Source organism: Apodemus sylvaticus, chromosome 9 (genome assembly GCF_947179515.1).
Source record: "Apodemus sylvaticus chromosome 9, mApoSyl1.1, whole genome shotgun sequence".
NCBI classification, from domain to species: domain Eukaryota; kingdom Metazoa; phylum Chordata; class Mammalia; order Rodentia; family Muridae; genus Apodemus; species Apodemus sylvaticus.
This window is the reverse complement of record NC_067480.1, coordinates 30,493,062-30,517,416: the sequence shown is the minus strand read 5'-3', so window position 1 is coordinate 30,517,416 and position 24,355 is coordinate 30,493,062. Positions and strand designations below refer to the sequence as shown.

Sequence of the window (24,355 nt, the reverse complement as noted above, 5' to 3'; positions counted from 1 at the left end):
GGTGTACAGAGTGAGTTCCAGGACAGCCAGGGCTACAAAGAGAAACCCTGTCTTGAAAAAAGCAAATCCAAAAAACCAAAAAAAAAAAAACCCAAAAAACAAAAAAGTTATAGCTGTCTTATTCAAGCGTTTGAAGAAAACTTTTTAGATTGTCTAGGCTACATCATTAGATCTTTTGAAATCAGTTTGAACCATGTATATGTTTGTATCTAGAATGACATGTAATATTTGTAAAAGTAAGTCTCCAGCTCCTGCTACCTTCTCAAACCTCTGTCACTGAAATTCCAGGCCATGTAAAGGGTTCACATGATGACAAGGCAGGTCTTACCCATGCAGTCTACTGCCTGACCAGTTGAACTACCCCAGCAAGAATTCAAGGGATATAAATAGGTAGTAAAGCAGCCTTAGCATGCCTTGATAAAGCATGAGTCACACAGCACTTAGGTAGCCTCTGATATATTGGTATACATATATAAATATATAACTTTTTCTCTCATATTAATTCATCTCCACACTTATTTACACTTATCCACTTACAGCTATGTAAGACCATGTGACTACTTCAAGTCAATGGAAAGAGAGGGAAAGAAAATGATGTCACTTTCAAGCCAAATTGCTTTGGAAGCACTAGGTTATGCCTACCTGTTTTCCATATAGACTGGAAGCAACTACACTAAGAAGTCATTCATGGACCATGTCAATACCATTCTCAACCTATCACCTGAATAACTAAATGGAGAGCTCTTGGCCCACCTAAAACTACCCAGGATTGTTGACATAAACAAAAAAAAATTCTATTGATTCACTATATGTACATGTTTGTATCTACTTATTTCATTAGCTTTCATTTCCTTATTATATTCAGTGTCAAACTTTGTCACTCAGACTTTTCTGTAGTTTGCAACCTGTGTTGCCAAAACATCAGTTCCAATAGTCTGAAGAAAAAAAAAACAGAGAATGAAACATAGTATTTTCCATTATTTTATTCATAAATTATATTGGGAGAGAGGGAACACTTTAGAGTTAAGACACATGGAGTTTACAGTCAATGTAAGAAGATGTAGAAGTACATGCATTCCTTGAAAGGTAAACATTTCAAAATAATAGGACATATTAAAATCACTTTCACTCAGCTGGGATCATTAATGTGAACCTTCTGGACTTCCGTGAACTCTGTCCTGCTCTCAGTAGGATGCGGATCATTGCTGCTGGTTCACGGTGGGCTGAGGGTGGATTTTTAAAATACAAACACATTATAGTGCTCCCTGTATTCACGTTATACATGCATTGTGAATATCAGGAATTGAAGCGAAATCTTCCATGTGTAAAGGGGGAAGGGCTCTGAGTTCAGCTTTAACGACTCAGTAGATGCGTGTGCTATTGAAGTTGAAGACTACCTTAGAGATTCCGAGCTCAACTTCATCATTTCATCAATAAATGGGCAAATCCCGGAAGGCTGACTTACTTATCGATGGTCAGACATCTTCAGCACACGCTTATTTTAGTCTTCTGCTTTCTACTCAGATATGTTTCTATTAAGCCCTGCAGCTTGATAGGTGAGATGGAAGGGATTATAGAACAGACAGCCTGAAAATCTAAGTATGTGAGCCTGGGTCCTACCATCACCTGCCCTGAGGCCAGGAGGCCAGCAGCCGAGCTAGCAGCAGCACTGCTTCTTGCAGCCACACTTCTGCTGGCAGCAGCACTTCTGCTGGCAACAGCCCTTCCCACAGCCGCAGCCGCAGCCACAGGAGCCACAGCCACAGGAGCGGCAGCAGGAGCGGCGGCAGCAGTAGACCAGCACAGGCTTGCAACAGCCACAGCAACCACAGCCACAGCAGCCACAGCCACAGCCACAGCAGCCGACCCGGTAGCACCTGCAGGTGGTGCAGCTGTTGCAGCCACCACAACCACCGCAGCCTCCACAGCCACCACAGCCACCGCAGCCTCCACAGCCACCGCAGCCTCCACAGCCACCACAGCCACCACAGCCGCAGCCACCGCAGCCGCCACAGCCACCGCAGCTGCCACAGCCGCCACAGCCTCCACAACCACAGCAACCCATGGTGTCAGTAGAGAGGATTCGGATCAAATGAACAGAAGAGCAACTTGAGAAAGGAGAGGATGATCTGATGCTGCCTTCTGCTGGGGCAGGGCTTATATACCACCTTGGGGCAGGCATGACCCAAGCACATGGTTTCTATTGTTTATCTCAGCTTCCTTGAGCGAATTCTTCAGCACTTCAGGTATACTTCCTTCTTTGACGCCTTTAACCTCACAAACAGCTTATTTTTAGCTATGGGTTTATTTGTTCTGAAAACAAATTTACAGTTGGGTTCTGAAATAGTTTGCCTACATACTATTGTCGGCACAACCAAGGAGAGTCTCGCTGAAGGAAGTTTTTATTTGAACCTAGCATGACTGGACTCGTGAGACCAACCCTTTCCCAAATCCTTTCCATGTCATCACTGATCCCTGCAGAGATGATGCAAAGAAATACGTTTTGAGGACCTGCCAACCAGAAGCCACAAAGCTAACGTTTCCAGAATCTATGTGCGTTTGGCCCATATGTGCAGTAGCTTGTGTTTGATCCCAGCGCTGCAAAGAATAAATAGGCACAGTTTCTTGTTTTGGTTCTTTAAGAGAGACAGTGAATGTCACCTCAAAAGTTAATAGAAAGAGGGCTCTTCCAGAATTTCACCATGATACCTGGCTCCTGTTGTCCTATCTGCCATGTGACATCTACTTGAACAAATGATGCCTCGAGACAGAGCTTGGTCCTGTGCCCCCTGGTTGTGAGTGACAGTCGTCCCCTATGGTGTAGTGCCTTTCTACAGGATCATAAATGGGACAGCGGGAATAGTAAGGAAACAAAACAGTGTTAGAAGACCTTTGAAAAACACCCAAGAGTGAATGTTTAATTCCCATCCCTGCAGAACCTACACTGCAGCCATTGCTTCTGTGTAGGCAAATAACTTCAATGGCCAGCCCCAAGCCTTAGAGACATTTGTCACAAAGGCAATAGCAGAAGTGTCCACATGTTATGGTTCTTAATAATCTGAGATTGGGTGGTAGCTGAGTTGGTTCAGCCTGCCAGCTCTTCCTTGTCAAAGCAACCAGGGCCAGTTCTGCTGTGTCAGCTGACAGGTGGAAGGGCTGGCTTGCGAGCCCTTATACAATCAGGGTTAGCTCCCCTGCACCCACTGCACCAGAGCCAGATCTCCAGCACTGCCCCAGCTAGGGGCGGGGCCAGCTCTGCTGCTCTCACACCCTCAGGGCCAGCTCTCTCAAGCTGCCCAGTTAAAGAAAGGGTGTGCCTGCTTTCTGGAGTTGTCTAAGTACCAAAGCTGGTGAGGTTCAGGGCAACTCTTTAAGCCCTTGGACATTGAGATGGCTCCAGGAGGAAGCCCTGACAGGGGACATCTGCATGGCCTCCGGTGGTGGCATTGATGCAGAGCCCTGTTACTACTACAGTGGTAGCCAGACCTGGCCAGGACCTAACCACGGCCTCTGGTGGCCACTCAGGCTACTCACATCGGACTGGTTGTCACCACCATCTCTCGTCTCCAGTTCTTCCTCTCTTCAGAGTGCACACACCATTCCCTTCTCTTCCTCTCCTATCTCTGCACCACATACTTGCTTATCATAGCGGCACCTCTGGGTGTCTGCTGCCCATCCACCGCATGGCGTGGCTTCCAAGCTCGCCCAGGCTCGCTCTCCTCACAGGCGCTCAGAGCAGCCCACGTAACCACTCGCACCTGCTCAGCTCCAGAGCCAAGCCCCCGCTGTGTGACAGAAATATTTAACGTGAGGAGAGACAGGTGACATTGTCAAGTCCTTCCTAAAGCAAGAGCAGCACCTGGCTGTTTGCAGTGAGCAGCAGCCAAAGCAGTCCACCCATCCATCCGTCCATCCATCCATCCGTCCATCCGTCCATCCATCTGCCTGCTGCCGGCAGACATTTTCTTTGTGGTTCTGGGGTGCTACAGTGTTTATGTAGAGACCAGAGCTGCTGCCTATCAGCACCCAACTGCGCTTTGAACGTGAAACAAGGTTAGGTTTTTCTTAGATCTGCTCACATTGAGGTCTAAATGTGGCACTCCAAATCAGATCGATGATTCTTTTCTTGGCAGTAAATGGACACTGAACTTGTGATTATTTTTGCCTTTATAACATTTGTTTAAAAGATTTATTTATTGTTATATGTAAGTACACTGTATCTATCTCCAGACACCCTGGAAGACGGCATCAGATCTCATTACAGATGGTTATGAGCTACCATGTGGTTGCTGGGATTTGAGCTCAGGACCTTCGGAAGAGCAGTCAGTGCTCTTAACCACTGAGCCATCTCTCCAGTCCCCTTTATAACATTTTTGGAGAAAAAAGTATGTTTTTAAAGAGTGAATAAATATTATGGATTCACTTAAGTCATTTTATTTTATTTTATTAAGACTGAGTGTCCAGGAGTTGGGGAGACAGGTTGGTGAGTAAAGTACTTGCCATACAAGCCTAAGAACTTGAGTTTGGATCCCTAACACCCACATAAAAAATTCCACACAGTAATCTCAGCACTGGGGAGGCAGAAACCAGTGGCTGACCAAGCAAGGAAACCAAGCCTAGACCAGTGAGCAATGTAAAGACCCTATCTCTCTCATGGTGAGGAAGCCATTCTGATGTACTTCTGGCCTCCACATATACCCACATGGGCAGGTGTGCCTGTACACATATGTGCACAAACATACACCATGCATATGTACACAAAAAAGTTATCACTAACAGTACTATGAACCTTTTATTTTATTTATTTTTTGTATTTATTTATTTTACGTGAATACACTGTTGCTGCCTTCAGACACACCAGAAGAGGCCATCAGATCCTATTACAGATGGATGTGAGCCACCATGTGGTTGCTGGGAATGAACTCAGGACCTCTGGAAGAGCAGACAGTGCTCTTAATTGCTGAGCCATCTCTCCAGCCCTCTGAATCTTTTATTTTAAACTTTGTGCATAATCGTGGGGACTTTTTCAAGAACTTTCATTTTTTCTATGTGTTTCTCTTCCTTCTCTTTTTGTAAAATGGGGTCGGTCTCATGACATTGCCTGTATCATTCCCACACTCCTGAGCTCAAGCTATCCTCCTTTCTCAGCCATAAATATAAGTGTACATGACCATTCCAAGCTTAAAGAAGGTAACTTTGAAGCACGTGACCAACACCTTCCTTTGTCCTCTTGAAAATAGATGCCAACTTTATACAGTTTAAATATTAATTTAGTTTCATCAGTATGTCAAATGATGTTTTGTTGAGGTATACAAGTGAAAGGATGTTTTTCAATACATCAAATTATGTTGTGAAAGAATGCATGATATCTGCCATCCCTGGGCTGGTGGTCCTGGGTTCTGTAAGAAAGCACGCTGAGCAAGCCAGGAGAAGCAAGCCAGTGAGCAGCACCCCTCAATGGCCTCTGCATCAGCTCCTGCCTCCAAGTTCCTGCCTTGAATGAGTTCCTGTCCTGACTTCCTTTGGTGATGAACAGCAATGTGGAAGTGTAAGCTGAATAAACCCTTTCCTCCTCCCATCCCCCAAAAAGAATGCATGATTTTCAGAAGAAATATGCATGACCGTCACAGGCAGTGGAGCTCGAGCACTGGTTTGCCTTGCTAGTCTTCGCTGACAACATACACATACTGGTTCATCTTGCATTGCCTTGCTGAGCTTTGCTTGTGGTGACTTCACAGAGAGAAACTCACCAGAGAACTTCTCCTGAGGGTCCTGTAGCTTCTTGCCATGTCTGTGGATTCTAGCTGATTGGCGAGCCTCATGGTTTCTTCTGTGTTGAACTGCAGTTGCTAATTCAAGTGTGGTGTCTGCTGAGTGGACTGAACTGCAGGTGCTGGTTTATGTGTGGTGTTTGCTAGTGCACTGGACTGAGAACAGTGAAGTTTGGGATCGCCCCAAAGAACTATTTATAAACAGGTCCCAGCATCCTAATAACTTTTCTTTTCCACCACCTCTGGTGGGTAATGTGCTAGAGGGGAGGTTGAATTCTTATTAAAGTAGGTTATAAAAAATGTACGCCCACAGAACAGTGAGCTACCACACTTAAAAGTGTCTCTTCTATGAGGGCAACCCCAAGATGCTACCCTTCTGCAGAGAAGTGGAAGATGTGGTCTGGGTATAACCAGATCAAATCTCACTGTCATAGAATTTGCTCCCATCTTAGAAAAAGAATCCTGGAACTTGTTCTTCCCTGAATCATCTAAGGCAAGAACAGACTAAGAGGATGGAGAATGAGTTCTTTAAAATGCAACATGTAGACTATTTTTCCTGTGTTTCTAAAATGCTATAGATAGAATACAATTTGGGGAGGTGTCCTTGAATGTGACATCGAGAGGGATGACATGATGCATTTAAAAAAAAATACAGTGTGCTGCACACAAGTGGAACCACACAGGCAGACAGACAGACAGACAGACACACACACACACACACATTCAGCTTATGTGAATCCTTTTTACTTAATATGTCTTTCTTATTAATAGTTCCTTGAAGGGCTAGGAGTGTGTATCTCAGTGGTTAGAGAACTTGACTAGTAGGCAGCAGGCCTGGGATTCAGTCCACAGTAGCACACAGGATCATGGGTCAGGTCCTCATGGGACAGGAGCCAGATAGACAAGAGTTAAAAGAGCATACTTCTCTTTAGTACCTATCCCATGACCCTACATTACATTCTAGATTTCCTTTTCTGTGGACATTGCTTATAGAAAACAAATATGTCTCATTTTAATTTATGAGATTTCAGTCTGTATTCAGTGCAAACCTTGCCTTTCGTCATTTCATTTCTTTTTTAAGATTTATTTATTTATTAAATGTAAGTACACTGTAGCTGTCTTCAGATACCCCAGAAGAGGGCATCAGATCTCATTACGGATGGTTGTGAGCCACCATGTGGTTGCTGGGATTTGGGCTCAGGACCTTCTGAAGAGCAGTTAGTGCTTTTAACCACTGAGCCATCTCTCCAGCCCCCATTTCATCATTTCTTGTCTTTCAGGCTCCCCCTGGGAAACAAAAAATATAACTGGATTAGAGTCAAAGGAAAAGCCAAGTGAAGATCAGTCATGTGGCCTCTTATGAGGAGCAGGATGAAAACTTCGAGGCAGGAAAGGAGTATGTCCAGAGAGTAGTCATTCTAAGAGCCACTTCTTACCTATCTACAGTAAACAGTAATGATTAAAACAGCCCATATCCTTGACCATCGCTCAAGAGATTGTTTTCTGTGCAACATCTAATCTGTTGAGGTGAAGGGTTTGCCCTATGCGTGAGGAAACATGCCCAAGAGTTCCCACAAGACTGCTCAGGACTGTCTGTGAACATTTCTACATCATCAAAGAACAAAGCAAGGCTCGCAGGTTAATTTACTTCATCCAGTGAACATTTATTGAGCACCTACTGTGCAGTAGGCACTTGATATCAGTGAGCAAATTCCGTACCTGGACCTTCCGTGGACATCGCGAGTAGAAAATAAACACGGCTCACCTTAATTGATGAGATTTCAGTCCTCTGAAAGCATGGCTGTCCCTGAAGATTCTGTGCCCACCGGAGGGAATCAGGAAATACTGTTATCTGAAATGTTGAAGCAAGACAGTTCAGCGCAAAGCAGTATCAGGAAAGCAGAAGGCTGTGGGTGTTTTTTCAACTTCGAATGAAAATCTCATCTTTAATATGCACTCACTCATATGCAGCTTTTAAAAAATGAGACACAGGCATAGACCACAAGTGCTTAGATGTAGAAAGGTGAATTACAGAAGAAGATAGCATTTACAAGGGGGAGATTCTGAAAGGAGATACAAACCGCACACCCCAGGCCAAGGACCTGCCAGCCAGACTTCAGATCTCAGAGTACACCCAAAACCATGGAGCCATTACAAATAGGCTGGCCATCCCATTTTATGCTGAGAGATTTGCCCCCAAGTCTATCTTTCACCTAATTCCGATGTCCTCTGAAGCCATACACCTTCTGGAAAGGTGGCTGTCTGTTCCTTAGTCCTCTGCACCCATGTCTAACGAACACAGTTGTAGTAATTGGACAATCCTCTTCTATTTCTTCCCCATGGTGTTTCTCCTTAATAAGTCTTTATTCGATTTTAACCTGGATTTCTAAAGCCTTTACAAAGAAAGAAGAAATAACCTAGTTTACCACATTTCCTGGATAAAAGTCTGTGTGTGAGTGTGTGTGTGTGTGTGTGTGTGTGTGTGTATGTGTGTGTTACATAAAGCCAGAATTAAATCAGAGTTGAAAATGGCTATTTTTATCCATTCCCTGTCTGTTCTTGTAAGAAATCTATTGATAGTGGGATGCCAAGCATGGAAAGTTGCCTTTGCCTGTCAAACGTGAGACAAGGCCTTAGGAGAGCTGGCAAAGCCCTCCAGCTGGAGCCTGTGGTCAAGCACTGGTCAAATACTCTGCCACAGATCTGAGTCACTCTTCCTTCTAAAAAATGGACAAACCATAGTTGCCATCATAACCCATGTTTTATCGACTATAAAAACAGAACCTTTATGTTCTTGTCTAATGTTTAAAGATAGGATTTTAGTTAAATGTTGCTAACTGATATGCTGTGAAACTAACTGGTGTTTAAATTAGAATCACTTTCGTTTTTAACAAACGTTTTTAACATTTGTTTACCTCTACCCATTTTCCTTGGAGACTGATGACACCCAGGATTCAATTTTAAAACTGAGGATATTATTGCTGGTGTATGTTGGCTCACACCTGTAATTCTATCCCTGAGGAAGTTAAGTAAGGGGGATTGTTTGAGGATAGCTCAAGGCCAGCCTGGGCTACGTGGGGATTCAAGATCTCCTAGGGCAACAGAAAAAAAGGAGGGAGGGAGAGAGAGAGAAAGGAATGAGAGAAAGAAGGGATTAAAACGATGATACTGAATCTGCACTTCACTTCAGGTCTCCCGAGTGACTGAAAACTGAGGCTCTCGGCCAGGTCCACGTGGTCCCAGGCGACTGGCTTTGTCAATTTCCCCCATGAAGCCAGTGGAAAGGCTCTGCCATCAACCCTGTTGCTCCAAACCACCTCTCCTTTATATGTGTCCGCCTTTTCTCTCCATCTTAGCCTCTGACTGTGTTTAGCTAAGGACCTGCAGGGGCATTCCAGGTCTGCTTTATGGACTTTCCCTTAGAGGTCCCCCTGAACCCACAGCCATGTATGAGACCTGTTTCAAAAGACCAGCCTTTAACTCCAGGCTCACAGCCAACAGGTACCAGGCATTAGAGTTCGTGCCTCATGGCCATCCTCGAGATAACACTGAATAACTTGACGTAGACCTGGACCAGCTAGCTTAGAGCCTGAGTCAGTAAACCATGGGTATCTCCTGAGCCACTCTGCTTTCTTGATCATTTCCTGCTTGGAGCTTCTGTATCATGCATACATCACATGTTCACTAAGTGAGCTTTTAAATACAATGACAACAGGTCATTTATGGCCTTGGCATTGTAAATACCAGTTTAAAGGGCTTCTGACGGAGTTATACTGAGTATTTGTATACTTTGTACTTCCTTGCACTGAAGATTGACTATTACACCCTTTGAAGACATTAGGCTATCTGAAAACACAGATGGTAACTGACAAATAGCATTAGAAGCAAGGTAAAATTTCGTACTGGTATAAGTTCACCTGGTATGGGTGAAATTACCCATAAACAGGTATGTCCGATTTTAGGGGCACTCAACATTGAGGTGTGTGTTTGTGTGTGTGTGTGTATGTGTGTGTGTGTGTGTGTGTGTGTGTGTGTGTGTGTTTCTGCATGCTGTCTGTATGCTTTTTGAGAGAAGACAGTGCTTTTGCTATGTACCCCAGTCTGTGTTGGTTCCTAGTGCCCCTGCCTCAGATTACCAAATGTTGGAACTACAGGCCTGTGCCACAATGCCTGGCTAGTGATTGGTTTTGAAAGAGATGATCAAATGCAGAGACTTTGACGAAAACCAAACCAAGTTAATGGCTAAGACAAGATGATTGATTGCTCTTCACTTTAGCAAGGGCTCAGAAAAGCAAGAAGATAAAACAAAACAAATCAACCACTGAGGTCTCAGCCCACGGCCAGGGAAATCACATAGCTAGCATGATCCATCACTGAGGGACATCAGGACAGAAACTGAAACAGGCCAGGAACCTGGAGGTCAGAGCTGATGGAGAGGCCTTGGAAGGATGCTAAGCTGGCTTTCTCTTGGTGCCTAAGACCACCAGCCTAGGGCTAGCACCACCCACAGTGGACTGGCTCCTCCCCATCAACCACTCATTAAGAAAATGCCCTACAGGCTTGCCTAAAACTCATCTCATGAAGACATTTTCTTAATTAAGGTTCCTAATTAGGTCATCATTCTCAGATGACTTTAGCTTGTGACATAAAGCTATTTCTTTGACTATTACAAGGAGACTGCCTCAGCCACCCCTGACCCTGCCAAGGAAAAACCAGAAACAAAGCTCCTCTGGTGTGTTGAGTTCAACATCTGCTTTCCTTCCCAGATGCCTTAACGGGCCCTACCCTGCCTTTCCCTGGGAAGTATACCTGGGTTTCATATACTACATCTGTACTAGCACCTGCAACGGCAATTCTTTTTATTCTTTATTTCTGCCTTCCTTCACCATGTATAAGTGTAGTAATAGCAAATTTCTCACAGCTGTGGGTTCTGGACCCTGCACCCCAAGCCGTGGTCTCTCCATGCAGTTATAGTCTCTGCACCCATAGCTATAGTGAAGTCTGAATTTTTCAACGCACGTCCTCAGAAGGTCTTCATTACGACGGTAGCTTCCCAGGAATGTCACCCATATCTATGATATTAAAACACACATGGAATTCTCTTCTAGGGGACTGGAAATATGGAGATATGAACACTTGATACTCTTGAAAGAGAACCGGAGTTTTGTTCCAAGCCACATAGGACTGCTCACTATTATTTGCATCTACAACTCCATGGGATCTTGTATCTTCTTCTCCTTGAGCACCTGAATTTGTCCATGCACTCATGCGCACATGCATACACAAGGGAGGAGATAATTCCTGTAAAAGAAAATCCTACAGGTATATATACACCTGTAATCTCAGCACCTGAGAGGTGGAAGGTTCATTGACTACACAGCAAATTCAAGACTAGCCTGGGCTACATGAGACCTTGTCTCAGAAAAACAAAACAGGAACCGTGAATGCCCCATGTATTAGTCACGACACGGATAGACATGGGAGTCACCATGCTAACTGTAACAAGGGGGACACACAAAGACAGCAGTAGGAGAGTGGAGACAGAGAGCTCTAAGTTCGACACAAAGATGTAGGATTAAAGGATCTCCCACTGCATGAAGCCTTTGGCTAACAGTGTGCTGTGTTCCAAATGTTAACTAAAATGGAGGGCCGACCAGTGGTGGCCTTAATCCCAGCACCTGGGAGGCAGAGACAGGTGGATTTCTGAGTTCGAGGCCAGCCTGGTCTACAGAGTGAGTTCCAGGACAGCCAGCGCTACACAGAGAAACCCTGCCTCGAAAAACCAAAAAATAAAAATAAATAAGTAACGGAGTGGACAGTCCTGTCACAGAAAATGGGGGACTGTGTTAGATGACAGCTCTTTTCATGTGCTCCATTAAGACAACCACTTTCCTGTATATGTATCGACTAGAGAGAGAGAGAAGGAGTAAGGAGAGGAAGAAAAGAAAGATGAAGAAAGAGAAAGAAAAGAGAGAGAAAATAGAGAGGGGGGTGTAGGCGGCTGGCTGCCAGGCATGAGAGATTCGTGGCCTGGCTCTCTCCCAAACATTTATGACTTGATGCTTACATTTGATGGAATCAAAACCTTTTTTTTCCCCTGAGATAGGAGCTCATGTAGCCCAGGCTAGGATTCCAGGCATGTGCCTTCATGCTTGACTTCTACTTCTTTTTTTAATTAGATATTTGCTTTATTTACATTTCAAATGTTATCCGCTTTCCTCCTTACCCCTCAGAAAACCCCCTATCCCATCCCCCCCTCACCCTGCTTACCAACTCCTCCCTCCCACTTTCCTGACCTGGCATTCCCCTATACTGGAGCATCAAGTCTTCACAGGACTAATGGATTCTCCTTTCATTGATGTCTGAAAAGGCCATCCTCTACTACATTTGTAGCTGGAGCCATGGGTCCCTCCATGTGTATTTTTTGGTTGATGGTTTGACTTCAGCTTCTTAACTACATGAAGATGGACTGTTGTTAAGGAATAACTCCCCAAACCTGTAAAACGCAGGTGTCTCTAAGCCAGGGGAGCACTCAGACCATGGGATCCTTATTGCCCTGCTCCAGTGGTGATTGCTTGTCATGGACCGAGGGTTCATTCCTAGCTGGGTGTGTCTGAGAATATGTCAGTTAGATATAAATAACTTTTATAAGGAACATTAAATGGACTTCCAACTGGTGATCGATCCTGGGGAATTTCCAAGATGATATTTACAGCATTTTACTAACGCCCTAGCCTCTGGTTCACTCTGAAGTATTCCAGGAGGGAGCCCTGCCTGCTTTCCACCCACCGCAGCCACCACCTCACCCGCTGCAACCTCCCTACTTTTCCCTCGGGATCCTGTCTCACTCTGGACTTCCGTCCTCCCCAGATCTACAGTGATGAGATAACTCTCTTTCGGGTGGGACAGTCAGCTACCATTCTTTATCTAACCAGCTCCTCTAAACCCTTCATTTCCTACCAAGGTCTCAGCACTTGAAGGGAAAAGGCCTTCCTGGCCTGGAGTTTGGGGGGAGCTGAATTAGCAAAAAGGCAGGTGTGTTTCTTTTCAGGGTTGCTTTTTAAAGGTTTATTATTTTTATTTTATGAGTATGAGTGCTTTGTTGCTTTGTGTGCTGTGTGCATACCTTGTGTCTAAGGAGGCCAGAAGTGGGCACTGGATCGTCTGGAACTGGAGTTACAGTTAGCTGTGTGTCACCACTTGAACCCAGGCCCTCTGTAAGAGTAGCAAGTGCTCTGAGCTGCTGAACACTTCCTCCAGCCCAGTTTTTTGGTGTTGCTTTCTGTTGTTTTGAGATGGGGATCCTATTGTCCTAGAACTCCATGTAACCCACACTGGCATCAAAATCACAACAATCTTCCTGCCTCAGCCATCTGAATCCTGGGATAAAAGGCTTCCTCCACCATGCCCAAATACAAGTCATTCTAATTAATTAATTAATAGACACAGTCCTGTGTTTCCCAGGCTGGCTTGGAAATGATTCTGTATCCAAGTGTGACTTGATCTTCCAGCCTCTACCTCCTGAGTGCTGGGATTACAGGCATATGCCATAATGGAGGGATGCTTTTACGTGGTGCTAGAGAGTGAATCCAGGGTCCCATGCATACACAGCAAGCATTCTAACAACAATAGAACTAGAACTGCATCCTATTCCTAAAACTCATCATTTGAAATGACAATTCTGTTTTTCAAAAGATGTCTTGATCAGTACACATCAACCCTCCTTGTACCCTTCTGTTTCATACCACCCATCTATCTCCTTTTCCTCCTTTGTTGGTATATCTAGGTAAACACTAAGTTGATGTTGTTGTTGTTAATTCCTAACCTCTCTATTTGAAAGAACACTGTGGTCCTCCTGTAAGCATCCACTCAAAGGTTCCTTAAGATGGTCCTTGCTGGGCGGTGGTGGCACACTCCTTTAATCCCAGGACTTGGGAGGCAGAGGCAGGCGGATTTCTGAGTTTGAGGCCAGCCTGGTCTACAGAGTGAGTTCCAGGACAGCCAGGGTTACACAGAGAAACCCTGTCTTGAAAAACCAAAAAAAAAAAAAAAAAAGTCCTTGACTTGACTAAATGATCCTTCAGTTGAATAATTTCCACTGCTTTTGGAAGATACTTGTGCTGGGAGTTGGAAGACACACACACACACACACACACACACACACACAGAGAGAGAGAGAGAGAGAGAGAGAGAGAGAGAGAGAGAGAGAGCAGCCTGGCTGTATATTTGGTTACATTAGACATTAGTTTGGTTACATTACATTGGGTCAAGGAAGGTATTCTTGAAAACATAACTGAGAGCTAAAAAAGATCTAGCAAATGAAAATGTAGGCACACAAGAGTGCTTTGGTCAAAGGCAAGAACAAACTCCGAGATGCTGAGGGAGAAAGGAGCCTCCAAATATGTGAATTGTGTAGGAAAAAAAGGAAGGATGGCTTCTAAGTCCTCTGAGGTTCCAACATTGTAGTAACTGTACCTGGGCTGACAGGCATCCTCTGTCAGGAACGAGAGAGGAAAGGGTCAATAATGGAGATGGAGATCCCCCCAGGAAGAGGCTCCTAGAGTGGGCAGAGATGGAGATGCTAAAGGATACATTTGGGTATGACCGCAGAGTTGCATGGAGTCAATGGACTTGGTGGATGTTGATTTATTTACATTCATTTTATCTATGGTGTATGTATGTGCGATTGTAGATGTGCATGCACATACGTCCTGTAGGATGCTGAGCATCTTCCTCAATCACTTTCCACCTTATGTTTGTTTGTTTGTTTGTTTGTTTGTTTGTTTGTTTTTAGTACAATCATCTCACTGAACGTGAGGTTCACCTGTTGAGCTAAAGTAACTGGCTCCAGAGATCGGTCTCTGGTTCTCTAGTACTTGGAATTATAGCTGCATCCAGCTTATCTTTGGGTATTCAGCTTTTCTTTGGGTGTTAGAAATTTGAACTCAAATCCTCACAATTACTCCAGCAGTCTGCTTACCAGCTGGGCCATCTCCCCAGCCCCCAGGTATATGCTTAGACAGGACTTTCTGATTGACTGGACTAGAGAGATCTTAGGGAGAAGTGGTAGTCAGGAAGTACTCCAGGCTCTGGCCTGAGAGCGCAGGAGATGGAGAACCTTTGGCTGCTAGGATTGTTTGGGTCAAAGCAAGATGGTGGCTTCAGAGTCGACAGCTTGAATTGGAAATACTGTGAGCGTGCCCATGGAGATGCCAGTGGGTCATTAGGAGGATATATCCAGAGCTCAGGAAAGGCTCTAGAGGAGGGTCACTACGAATGAGCGTGATAGTGAGGATACATGTAGAGCTATCCCACCTGTACTAAGTAAAGAGAATGTGAGAACAGGGTATAAAGGAGAGGAGGCAGTGACTGTAGCCAACCAGGGTACCCTAAGACTTTGGGTTTCTAGTGAGATGAATTTGCTGTGACTGACCCAGGTCACAGTGGGCTGGGCAGCAGACATGAGAATGTGAGATGGAGGAGAACTCTTTCTCCCAAGAGTCCCTGTCACACTAAGACAGAGGAACCCCCCCCCCCCCCCGAATCACTGAATGGGATCACAATGAGATGCTCAGAAACTGACCTGGAGGTCTCGGAGCTGGGGATGAGTTTGAATCTAATCTCTTTGACCATAGAAAGCTAGGAATCTTAACTCCAATCTTTACCTTTGGCCTCACCTTAAGAGGAAACCAGCAGGGGGAAAAATGGTAACAAAATCATTTATCATGGTGCAAATCGCAAATCGAAGCCCTGTGTGCTGCTTGTGCAAGCCAGCCTTATTTCCTGATGTTGTATCTTGTGTTCTTTGATCTGGAAACCAGGAAAAGCAAACAGAGAAAAGGCCTTTTCTAATAGAAATGACAGAGACAGACAGAAAACATGTTTGTGGAGCTGATAGCATGGCAGATAAAGGTAGCAAACCCTGGACACCTGAGTTTGATCCCCAGACCCTATATGCCGGAAGAAGAGAACCAACTCCCGAAAGTTGTTCTCTGACTCCCACATGCATACACACAAAATAAAAACATAAAATGTAATTCTGAAAAATCTAAAGAACTCGTGGTTGTGGGCTGGAGCCATAGCCACTTAGGGGTCAGCCAAGCCTGCCTGATGCCCAGCACTGAGGGAAACCGGGTGTGGTGGTGCAGGCTTGTAATACCAGCACTCAGGTGGTGGGGGGGCAGGGAGGCCAGAGGTTCAGAGAGGCATCTTTGGCTACACAGCAACTTTGAGATCGTCCTAGGCTACAAGAGACCCTGTCTCAAAACAAAGCCAGGCTAGCAAAAGCCCCTCATCTTGTGAGTATGAACATGGTCTGTACGTTTGTCGACCTGTCTCTGCTTCAGGCAAGAAACTGGGCCCCATTATGACAAGTTTCACACAAGAACACAAGGCAGAGAAGGCGTTGATGTCATTAAGGAAAAACACCACTGAGGGGATTTAAAAAAAAAAAAAGACTGAAAAATAATCCTAAAAAGATTCAAAAAAAAAAACAAAAAAACCATATCCGGGGTATTGGAGCCTTTATTTAAGAAGCTGTTCTTTCCAGCTGCTTGGCAAGGCTGTCAGATTGTACACCAACACACTTCCAAGAGCACAAAGAGTTCTGTCAGTGTCAGGGCCTCCTGATGACAGCTCCCTACAGGGGTAGAACACCTGCCTGAGATGCAGATCTGTAAAACATCCATGGAGGGCAGGCCCTCCTGCCAGGCAAAGTGCATCTTCTCCACCCATTTCCCAAGGCTTCTCTCCTAGCCTTGGAGAATGCACAATCTAATTCTAAATGAGAGTCACTAAATTCTAAAATGACAATCACTGGTCATTTTAGAAGGCTGTGTGAGAAAGTTATCTTTGATTCTGGTTTCTGTACTTTAAAAACTGGAGCATACAGGCTTGGGCCATCTGTCTCATTAAGACCACATCTGGATCACTAACTGTGATGAATGCAAGCTTAGAGTAGAGCTTATATCTTCCTCAAATCTGGAGACAGGCAGACAGACAGTGGACAGACAGATAGGCAGTGACAGAGGCAGAACACTTGCTATCTATCATAGGTTCAGGTTTGAGCTTGCCAAAGGGACATCCCATGCTTGAGTGACGCTGGATAGAAAAAAATAATCGTCTTTATTGAAGATATTTGTGGAGCAGGAGGCAGCCACTCGTGTGTCCCCCGGACCACCTTCCAAGGCGTTCAGAAAAGGAGGATGAAATGAGGGCTCAGTTCAGATGCCCAGCATGTCCTAGGAGCCCCACTAAGGCATTCTGGTGCTCTAGGGCTTGGATACAGACCACAGACCCTGACCCCATGATGGTATTCTTTCATCTGGAGAGCAGAGTCTTGGGTGCCATTGTGGTCAGTGCCTAGTTTTTAGAATCAGTTCCCTAAAGTTAGCTGTCACTATCAACTTCATAAAATTCTGGACTGACATCTTGGGAAACTGGCATGTGAGTGTGTACATGTTCTCCTCTCTCTCTCCCTCTTCCCTCTCCCTCTCCCTCTTCCCCTCCCTCCTCCCTCTCCCTCTCCCTCTTCCCTCTCCCTCTTCCCTCTCCCTCTTCCCTCTCCCTCTTCCCTCTCCGTCTTCCCTCTCTCTCTCCCTCTTCCCTCTCCCTCTCCCTCTCTCTCTCTCTCTCTCTCTCTCTCTCTCTCTCTCTCTTCCTCCCCTCCCTCTCCACCCCTTTCTTCCTCTGCTTCTGAAATTTACAGGCTTAGGGCTATGAAAGGCTTCAAAATGAAACCAAGAAGAGAAGAAGAGAAGGATTAACTCCAAGTGATAGATGGGCTCTCCCAACTTGCCATCTTAGCACTTGGGGAACTGAGGCAGGAGGATTGCCATTAGTCTTTAAGGCAACTGTGAGACTGCCTCTGCAAAGCAAAGCAAACCTGTGCTTGAGCCTGCAGAAAAGCATCCTGCGAAATGTATTACAGACACAAGGGGGCAGTGTGTGCTAACCAGCCAACGCCAGGGCGCAGGCTCTTCACTCCTGAAATGTCTGGCTGTCCTCCCAGACCTAACAGGAACTGATAAAGAGCTTCGGGGACAGGCGTGGTTAGCCCCCAAGTCTAGTCACTGAGGCACAATGTAAAGTCAGCATGTAGAGATGGCTTGCCAGGGATGGGGAGGAATGTGCATACTCAGATCCAGCCCAGGGACCTCATGACTGAGGCTGCCCTGTGCCAAGGTGTTCTAAAAGGCAGGCTCTGAGCCACAGAGACTCCGATGCCATTTGACCCTGGTCTCTAAAACCTCCATTTAGAGAGAGCCGATCATTCCCTGGAGGGAAATTGGTTTCTTGCTTGGTTGGATGGACCAGGTTTTGTGTTTTTGAAAAAGTTTCCAGTAGACCAGGCTAGTCTTGAACGCAGTATGTTAACCAAGCTGTCCCTGAACTTCTGATATTCCATTCTCTACCACCGGAAGGGTAGTATCACAGACTATCCTGACCACTAGAGAGGACTCGACTGTGCACGTGTTGTGTGCTAGGCCAGGGCACAGAACATAGTCCCATGCAAAGTCAAAAGGCCAAGCTCATCCTGGAGGCATAAATCCACAACCTCCAGCACTTTTCCTCACCCTCTTCTTTTCTGTGGGAGTCTTCCCAGCCAGCAGGAACCGCCATCTATTCTTATTTGGAGAGGGAATGTGAATCATATGGTCGGCTCTCTAATCATGGCTGCCAGCCATGTTTCTCAAAGGTACCATCTGCTTTCCGTTTATCTGACTATCAAGTGGTGAGCAGTGATTCCAACACCCCCTCCACTGAGGGTGTGCAGCTGAAGGAAGGGCTGGGCAGGCCATCTGATGCCTCTCTACCTTGGCCTCGTCTCTCTCACTGATTTGGGGTTCCCACCAAACAATGCCCAGCCCTGCCCGTTGGAACCCTCCCCAGTCCCTTCAGCCAGAAGCAAGCTCTGGCTCCTCTTAATCCCAAAAACCCATAGTTAGAGGGACCACGAGTGCCCCGATTACTGGACCACAGCACTGTTTTATTTCACTCACAGATTTTTACTATTCTAATACTTTGCCGTTAACTATTTTTTAAATGGAGATTCAATGAAGAACAGAAACAACTGTGTAGCAAGCAAGCCACACCACACACACACACACACACACACACAGGCATGAATGCACACACACACACCACCCATTATTAGATGGTAACATATACGTACCCATCTCATGAAAGGACCCTTTCCTCTGGTTGTAAATATCGCTAACATTGGCGAATATCAATGTTTGATGAGCATCTCCAGAGGAGTTCGAGGTCCTTATATCCTGGAAACAAAGAACTGGACAGCCGGGCAGTGGTGGTGCACTCCTTTAATCCCAGCACTCAGGAGGCAGAGCCAGGCGGATTTCTGAGTTCAAAGCCAGCCTGGTCTACAGAGTGAGTTCCAGGACAGCCAGGGCTACACAGAGAAACCCTGTCTCGAAACACATCCCCTCCCCCCAAAAAAAACTGGACAAAGATACACCAATCATAAGCAGCCTAGCAAGTTGTTTCCTAAATTATGACGCTTATGCTCATAGACTGCTGTCAGCTCTGGTCAGAGCAACTTCTTTCTGCAATGAACAGCAGTAACTATAGAGCGCTGGTTCTCAACCCGTGGGTTACGATCCCTTTGGCGTGGGACGACCCTTTCATAGGGTTTGTCCATCAGAATTTTACAGTATGATTCATAACAATAGCAAAATTATAATTATGGAGTAGCAAGGCAATGATTTCATGGTTGGGAATCACGACATGAGGACCGTATTAAAGGGTAGCAGCCCCAGGAAGGTCGAGAGCCACAGGTACAGGGCCATACGGGTCTTAGTAAGGGTTTCTCCTGCTGGCGTAAAAACACCACGCCCAAAGGCAACTTGGGAAGGAAAAGGATTGTTTCGCTGACATGCTTACACATTCATATCACAGTTCATTACTGAAGAAAGTCCGGCAAGGAGCTCAAGGCAGGAGCTGAAGCAGAAGTCACAGAGGAGTTGCTTACTGGCTTGCTCCTCGTGAATTGCACATTTCCAAGATTCAGAGGACATGATGGAAGAGAGGAAGAAAAGAATTTAAGAGCTGGCGGAAGGGGTGGGATGTTGGGGACCCTGTCTTCTAAGTACAAACTTGAACTCATAGTAAGTACGAATACCTAAACAAGATCTGCAGAAGACTGGACCAATCGACATCCCATCCTGAAGCAGCAGGGGGCGGGGGGTGCTCATGAGGACCTATAGGCAGTTGAGGTTGCTGAGGGAGGAAAAGACATTTTCTTGGATGGTGTAGCCCCTGCTAAGGTGATGCTGCTTCCCTTCCTGCAAATAATCCTATTGAAACTGGTTGGGTCAGACATACACAAAAAGCAAGTCATCAAAGTAGAAGGATGGGTAGTTGGAAGAGGGAAAAAAATGAATCGGAGGAAGGCAAGAAAAAGATATGGGCTGAGTGTGATCGAACCACACTGCATTGTGCATGTGCATGAAAATATGAGGCTTATTATGTACAATTAACATACGCTAATAAATACCTTAAAACTCAATGAATTGTGTGAAAACCATTCCGAAAGATCCTCGGAGGATGGAAACTAGTATTAAACGTGAGTTAAAGGCAAGTAAAAGGTGTGACTTTTCAAGGGAGGGGTAGACTAAAGAGCGTAGTAGCTCCAATGGTCCCATGGAACAAAAGACAGGGCATTTGTGTGACCTAGCTGGGCGTCTGTACATTGGGTGTGTTGGTTTGCTGCTTTGTTTTGTTTTGTTCTGTTTTGAGACAGGGTCTTTCGTAGCCTAGGTAGGCTCTGAGCTTACTATTAGCAGAGGATAACCTTGAACTCCTGATCCTCCTGCCTCCATCTCGAGGTACGCATTTAAGCTGTGTGTCACATTTCGGCACTCTGGGGTGACTGCACCAGCACTTGAGGTAGGATTTAGTCGCTCTTCTGGAACCCGGAGGTGTTTTCCAGTCTTCCTGTTTGTCAACTTGTTTTTCCATTATGTTGACTTTTGTCAAGTTTTCCTCATTCCTTTCCCATTATCCTGCCTCGCCGCTGCCAGAGTCTCAATCTCTCTCCTTAGCCTTGCCCTGCAGAGTATCTGATTGTCTCCTTGAGTCGGTGTGGCTGGTTCCATTTGAGGCTGATGCCTAACACGCAGGCGCAGTCAGCTCTCAACCAGGTGGCCACACATCTGAGTTCTCAGTGTCCCACCAGAGTCTCGCTCTGGTAATCCTTACCGCCCTGTTCTGCCCTGTCTCAGCCATGTGTCAGTTCACTAATGCGCAAGGACCTGAAGTGCATCAGGAAAATGAACCCTGGCATCGCCATATTCTTCAGTGTAAGTGAACTCTTAAATGTTGTTTCTGCTGATTCCAAAGAAATGAGAAAAGGCCCTCCCTACCACACACAGGACAGGCATGGGAGCCGAATGTGGCAACTAGAGCGTGCTTGGATTCGTCTGAAAGCTGACAGTGGGGAAGACAGCTCTCTCAACGTGCTTTGCATAATTGCTCCGTCTCAGTTTCTGCAAACAGTCCAAATCCTGTCAGACACGCATCTCTTCGCCTGTCAGCGCCCAGCCCCTTGCCAGGATTTCTCATTCTATCCATCAGGTATAATTTCCAGACTCCCTCTTCCCTGTCAGGAAGAGTTTAATTCTTCATTTTCTTCATTTTCTTCATGCCTTCAAAGAATTTCTTACTTTAGAGGGAAGGGAGGGTAGTTATAATAGAAAATATAGAGATTTCTGATTTATTTGAGAGTACTAGGGATTGGACCTTGGGCTTCACACGTACTTGGTAAGTATCCCCATCCCTTAACCTATGCCCTATCCTCTTTTTGATCATTGCTTGTTTTAAATAGATGTTTCTTTAAAAAAAAAAAAAGATTTACTTATTTCATGTATATGAGTACACTGTAGCTGTCTTCAGACACACCAGAAGAGGGCATACAGATCTCATTAAAGATGGTTATGAGCCACCATGTGGTTGCTGGGAATTGACCTCAGGACCTCTGGAAGAGCAATTGGTGCTCTTAACCACTGAGCCATCTCTCCAGCCCTTACTCATATTTTGAGAAGAGGTCTCATTTGCTCACCTAGACTGGCCTCACTGTCAGTCAGGCCTTAAATGTATGGTCCTCTTGTCCCAGCCTCCTCAGCAGCTGAGATCACAGACCTCAAACACCAGGATCATTCTTCATATATACTATGAGTAGCTATTCTGGTTGGTTGATTGGTTTTGGATTTGTTTTGGTTTTTTGTTGTTATTGTTGTTTTTTGGGTTTTTTTTTTCTTGTGCACTTATGTGTGATGGTGGTGGTGGTGGTAGTGGTGGTAGTGATGGTGGTGGTGTGTGTGTAATGTATGTATGTATGTATACAAGTATGTGTGGGGCATGTGTATGTGGGATATGCTCACATATGTACCAGTGTCTGTGCCTGAACTTGCATGTACTAAGACCAGTGGACAACATTGAGTGTCCTATTACATTCAGTCTTACTCCCTTGATACAGGGTCTCTCACTGGACTTGGGGCTAGGTCAAGTGACTATTCGTAAACCCATAGACCCACCCATCTTCCAGCCACCTCCTCCACAGTGCTGGGATTACAGCAGGCAACCGTGTTCACCTTTTCACATGGGTTCTGGGGACGTGAACTTAGACCTTCCTGCTTGTGCAGCAAGTGCTCTCAGCTGCTGAGCTGTCTCCTCAGCCCTATACACACTTCTAACGTCACTTATCTGTGAGTAGATCATACACTTCCTACAAACAGCAAAGGCTTCAAACTGAGCTGGAGAGATGGCTCAGTGGTTAAGGATCCAGTACTGCTTTTCCAGAGGACCCGGGTTTGGTTCCAGCACTACCACCAAACAAGTTCCAACTGCCCGTAACTCCAGCTCCAGGGGATCTAATGGCATCTTCTGGCCTCTGTGAGCCCCCCAAGCACATATATCATACACTACACAGACATACATACACATACATAAAAATCCGCCGAGGTGCAAAGATGGCTCAGTGGTTAAATTTACACTGTTCTTTCAGAGGACCTGAGTTCAGTTCCCAGCACCCACATGAGGCAGCTCACAACTGCCTGTAAACTTGTTTTTAAACAGGTTTAAGCCGGGCAGTTGTGGCACACACCTTTAATCCCAGCCCTTGGGAGACAGAGGCAGGCGGATTTCTGAGTTCAAGGCCAGTCTGGTCTACAGAGTGAATTCCAGGACAGCCAGGGCTACACAAAGAAACCCTGTCCCAAAAACTTACATACATACATACATACATACATACATACATACATACATAAATAGCGGGTTTAAATGTATATTGAAAATTCTCTGTTTTCCCTTCTCATCAGTCACCTGATTTCTACCAAAGGAGTTATACTGACTGGTTTTGTGTCAATTTGACACAAGCTGGAGTTATCACAGAGAAAGGAGCCTCCCTTGAGGAAATGCCTCCATGAGATCCAGCTGTGGGGCATTTCTCAATTTGTGATCAAAAGGGGAGGGCTCACATTCTTAGTGTCTCTTGTTCCCTTCATTAGTTAGTTCTCTCCTCAGGTTGAAGACCCCACTGGCCGGTGCAGTTCCTCTTCCACGAATCATGTCAATTAGTCACTAGCCATTTCCCTTTCACACTGAGCAGGGCCTCAGTCCTGAAAATGAGGGGACAGAGGTTCGTATGTGAAGTCTTTGGTTATGAAGACTCAGCAAAAAATAAAAAATAAAAAAAGGCACTAGTTGAAGATTCAACTGGACATTAGCACAAAAAGGTCAGGACCCCTTGGGCAGTCAGGGCATTGGCTGGGTCTAGGAAGACAACACATCTGTTCTGTGGCTGCAGCTAAGAGCTGACTGGACCCACAATAGCTTGTAAGATTTCCTAGATGTTTTGATGAAGAAAGGTATGGTGGAAAGGGTACTGAGGCAGGAGGAGCTAGAGTTTGAGGCTAACCTAGGCTGCATAATGAACATATCAAATAAACAAATAAGTAAATAAAAGTTCACCAAGCAATGCAAAGTTTCCAGCATTGAAAAAATTGCTTTGATTAGTTTTAATAGCTCAGCGGAAACTGACTGTGCAAATTTGACAACCTTGGGTATCCGGGAGAAGAGTCTCTGCTATGGGACCTGCCTAGGTTCATGAATAGCAGTGTGTAATTTCTTTTCTTGGCTTACGGAATGGGAAACATTCTTGTGTATATGTCTCCTGCTGTGCTAGCAGCAGCTAACTGTTAACTTGAGGTCTGATGAACAATTAAAAGCTTTGTTAAAAACAAAAACAAAAACAAAAACAAACCTCAGCTTCCTAAATCTTAATGTACGACACCCTCACTAATTTTTCAACTGCGCTTCACAGTTGAACCATTTGTCTGAACACTTTATTTATAGGTTGACAATTCTTGGTAGCCCCAGGCGGCCTAGTGTGTCTTTTGTAACAGCAGGGGCCCACCTCCTCCTTCTGCCAGCAGTTCTACTTGGAGGGCTTGTGAGAAGGGAAGGGGGGTTCTGTGTGTCCGGGTTTATGGGCTCTGCAGGCTGCCTGGATTCTCTGTGGGAGACCTGTCTCTCTTGCCTGCTCCTTCCTCCCTGTGACCATACAG

The 24,355-nt window shown here is 45.4% G+C and overlaps 1 protein-coding gene across 1 annotated transcript; it reads right to left on the bottom strand.

Moving 5' to 3' along the window:
- Positions 1 to 881: 881 nt before the first annotated feature.
- LOC127692828 (antifreeze protein Maxi-like) lies at positions 882 to 5,822 on the bottom strand. The gene is made up of 4 exons (XM_052193425.1): positions 5,751 to 5,822; positions 3,630 to 3,785; positions 1,621 to 2,043; positions 882 to 935 (listed from the first exon to the last, which is right to left on the bottom strand). Exons 1-4 carry the CDS (start codon positions 5,820 to 5,822, stop codon positions 882 to 884), a joined length of 705 nt encoding a protein of 234 aa, XP_052049385.1.
- Between the last annotated feature and the right edge of the window lie 18,533 nt (positions 5,823 to 24,355).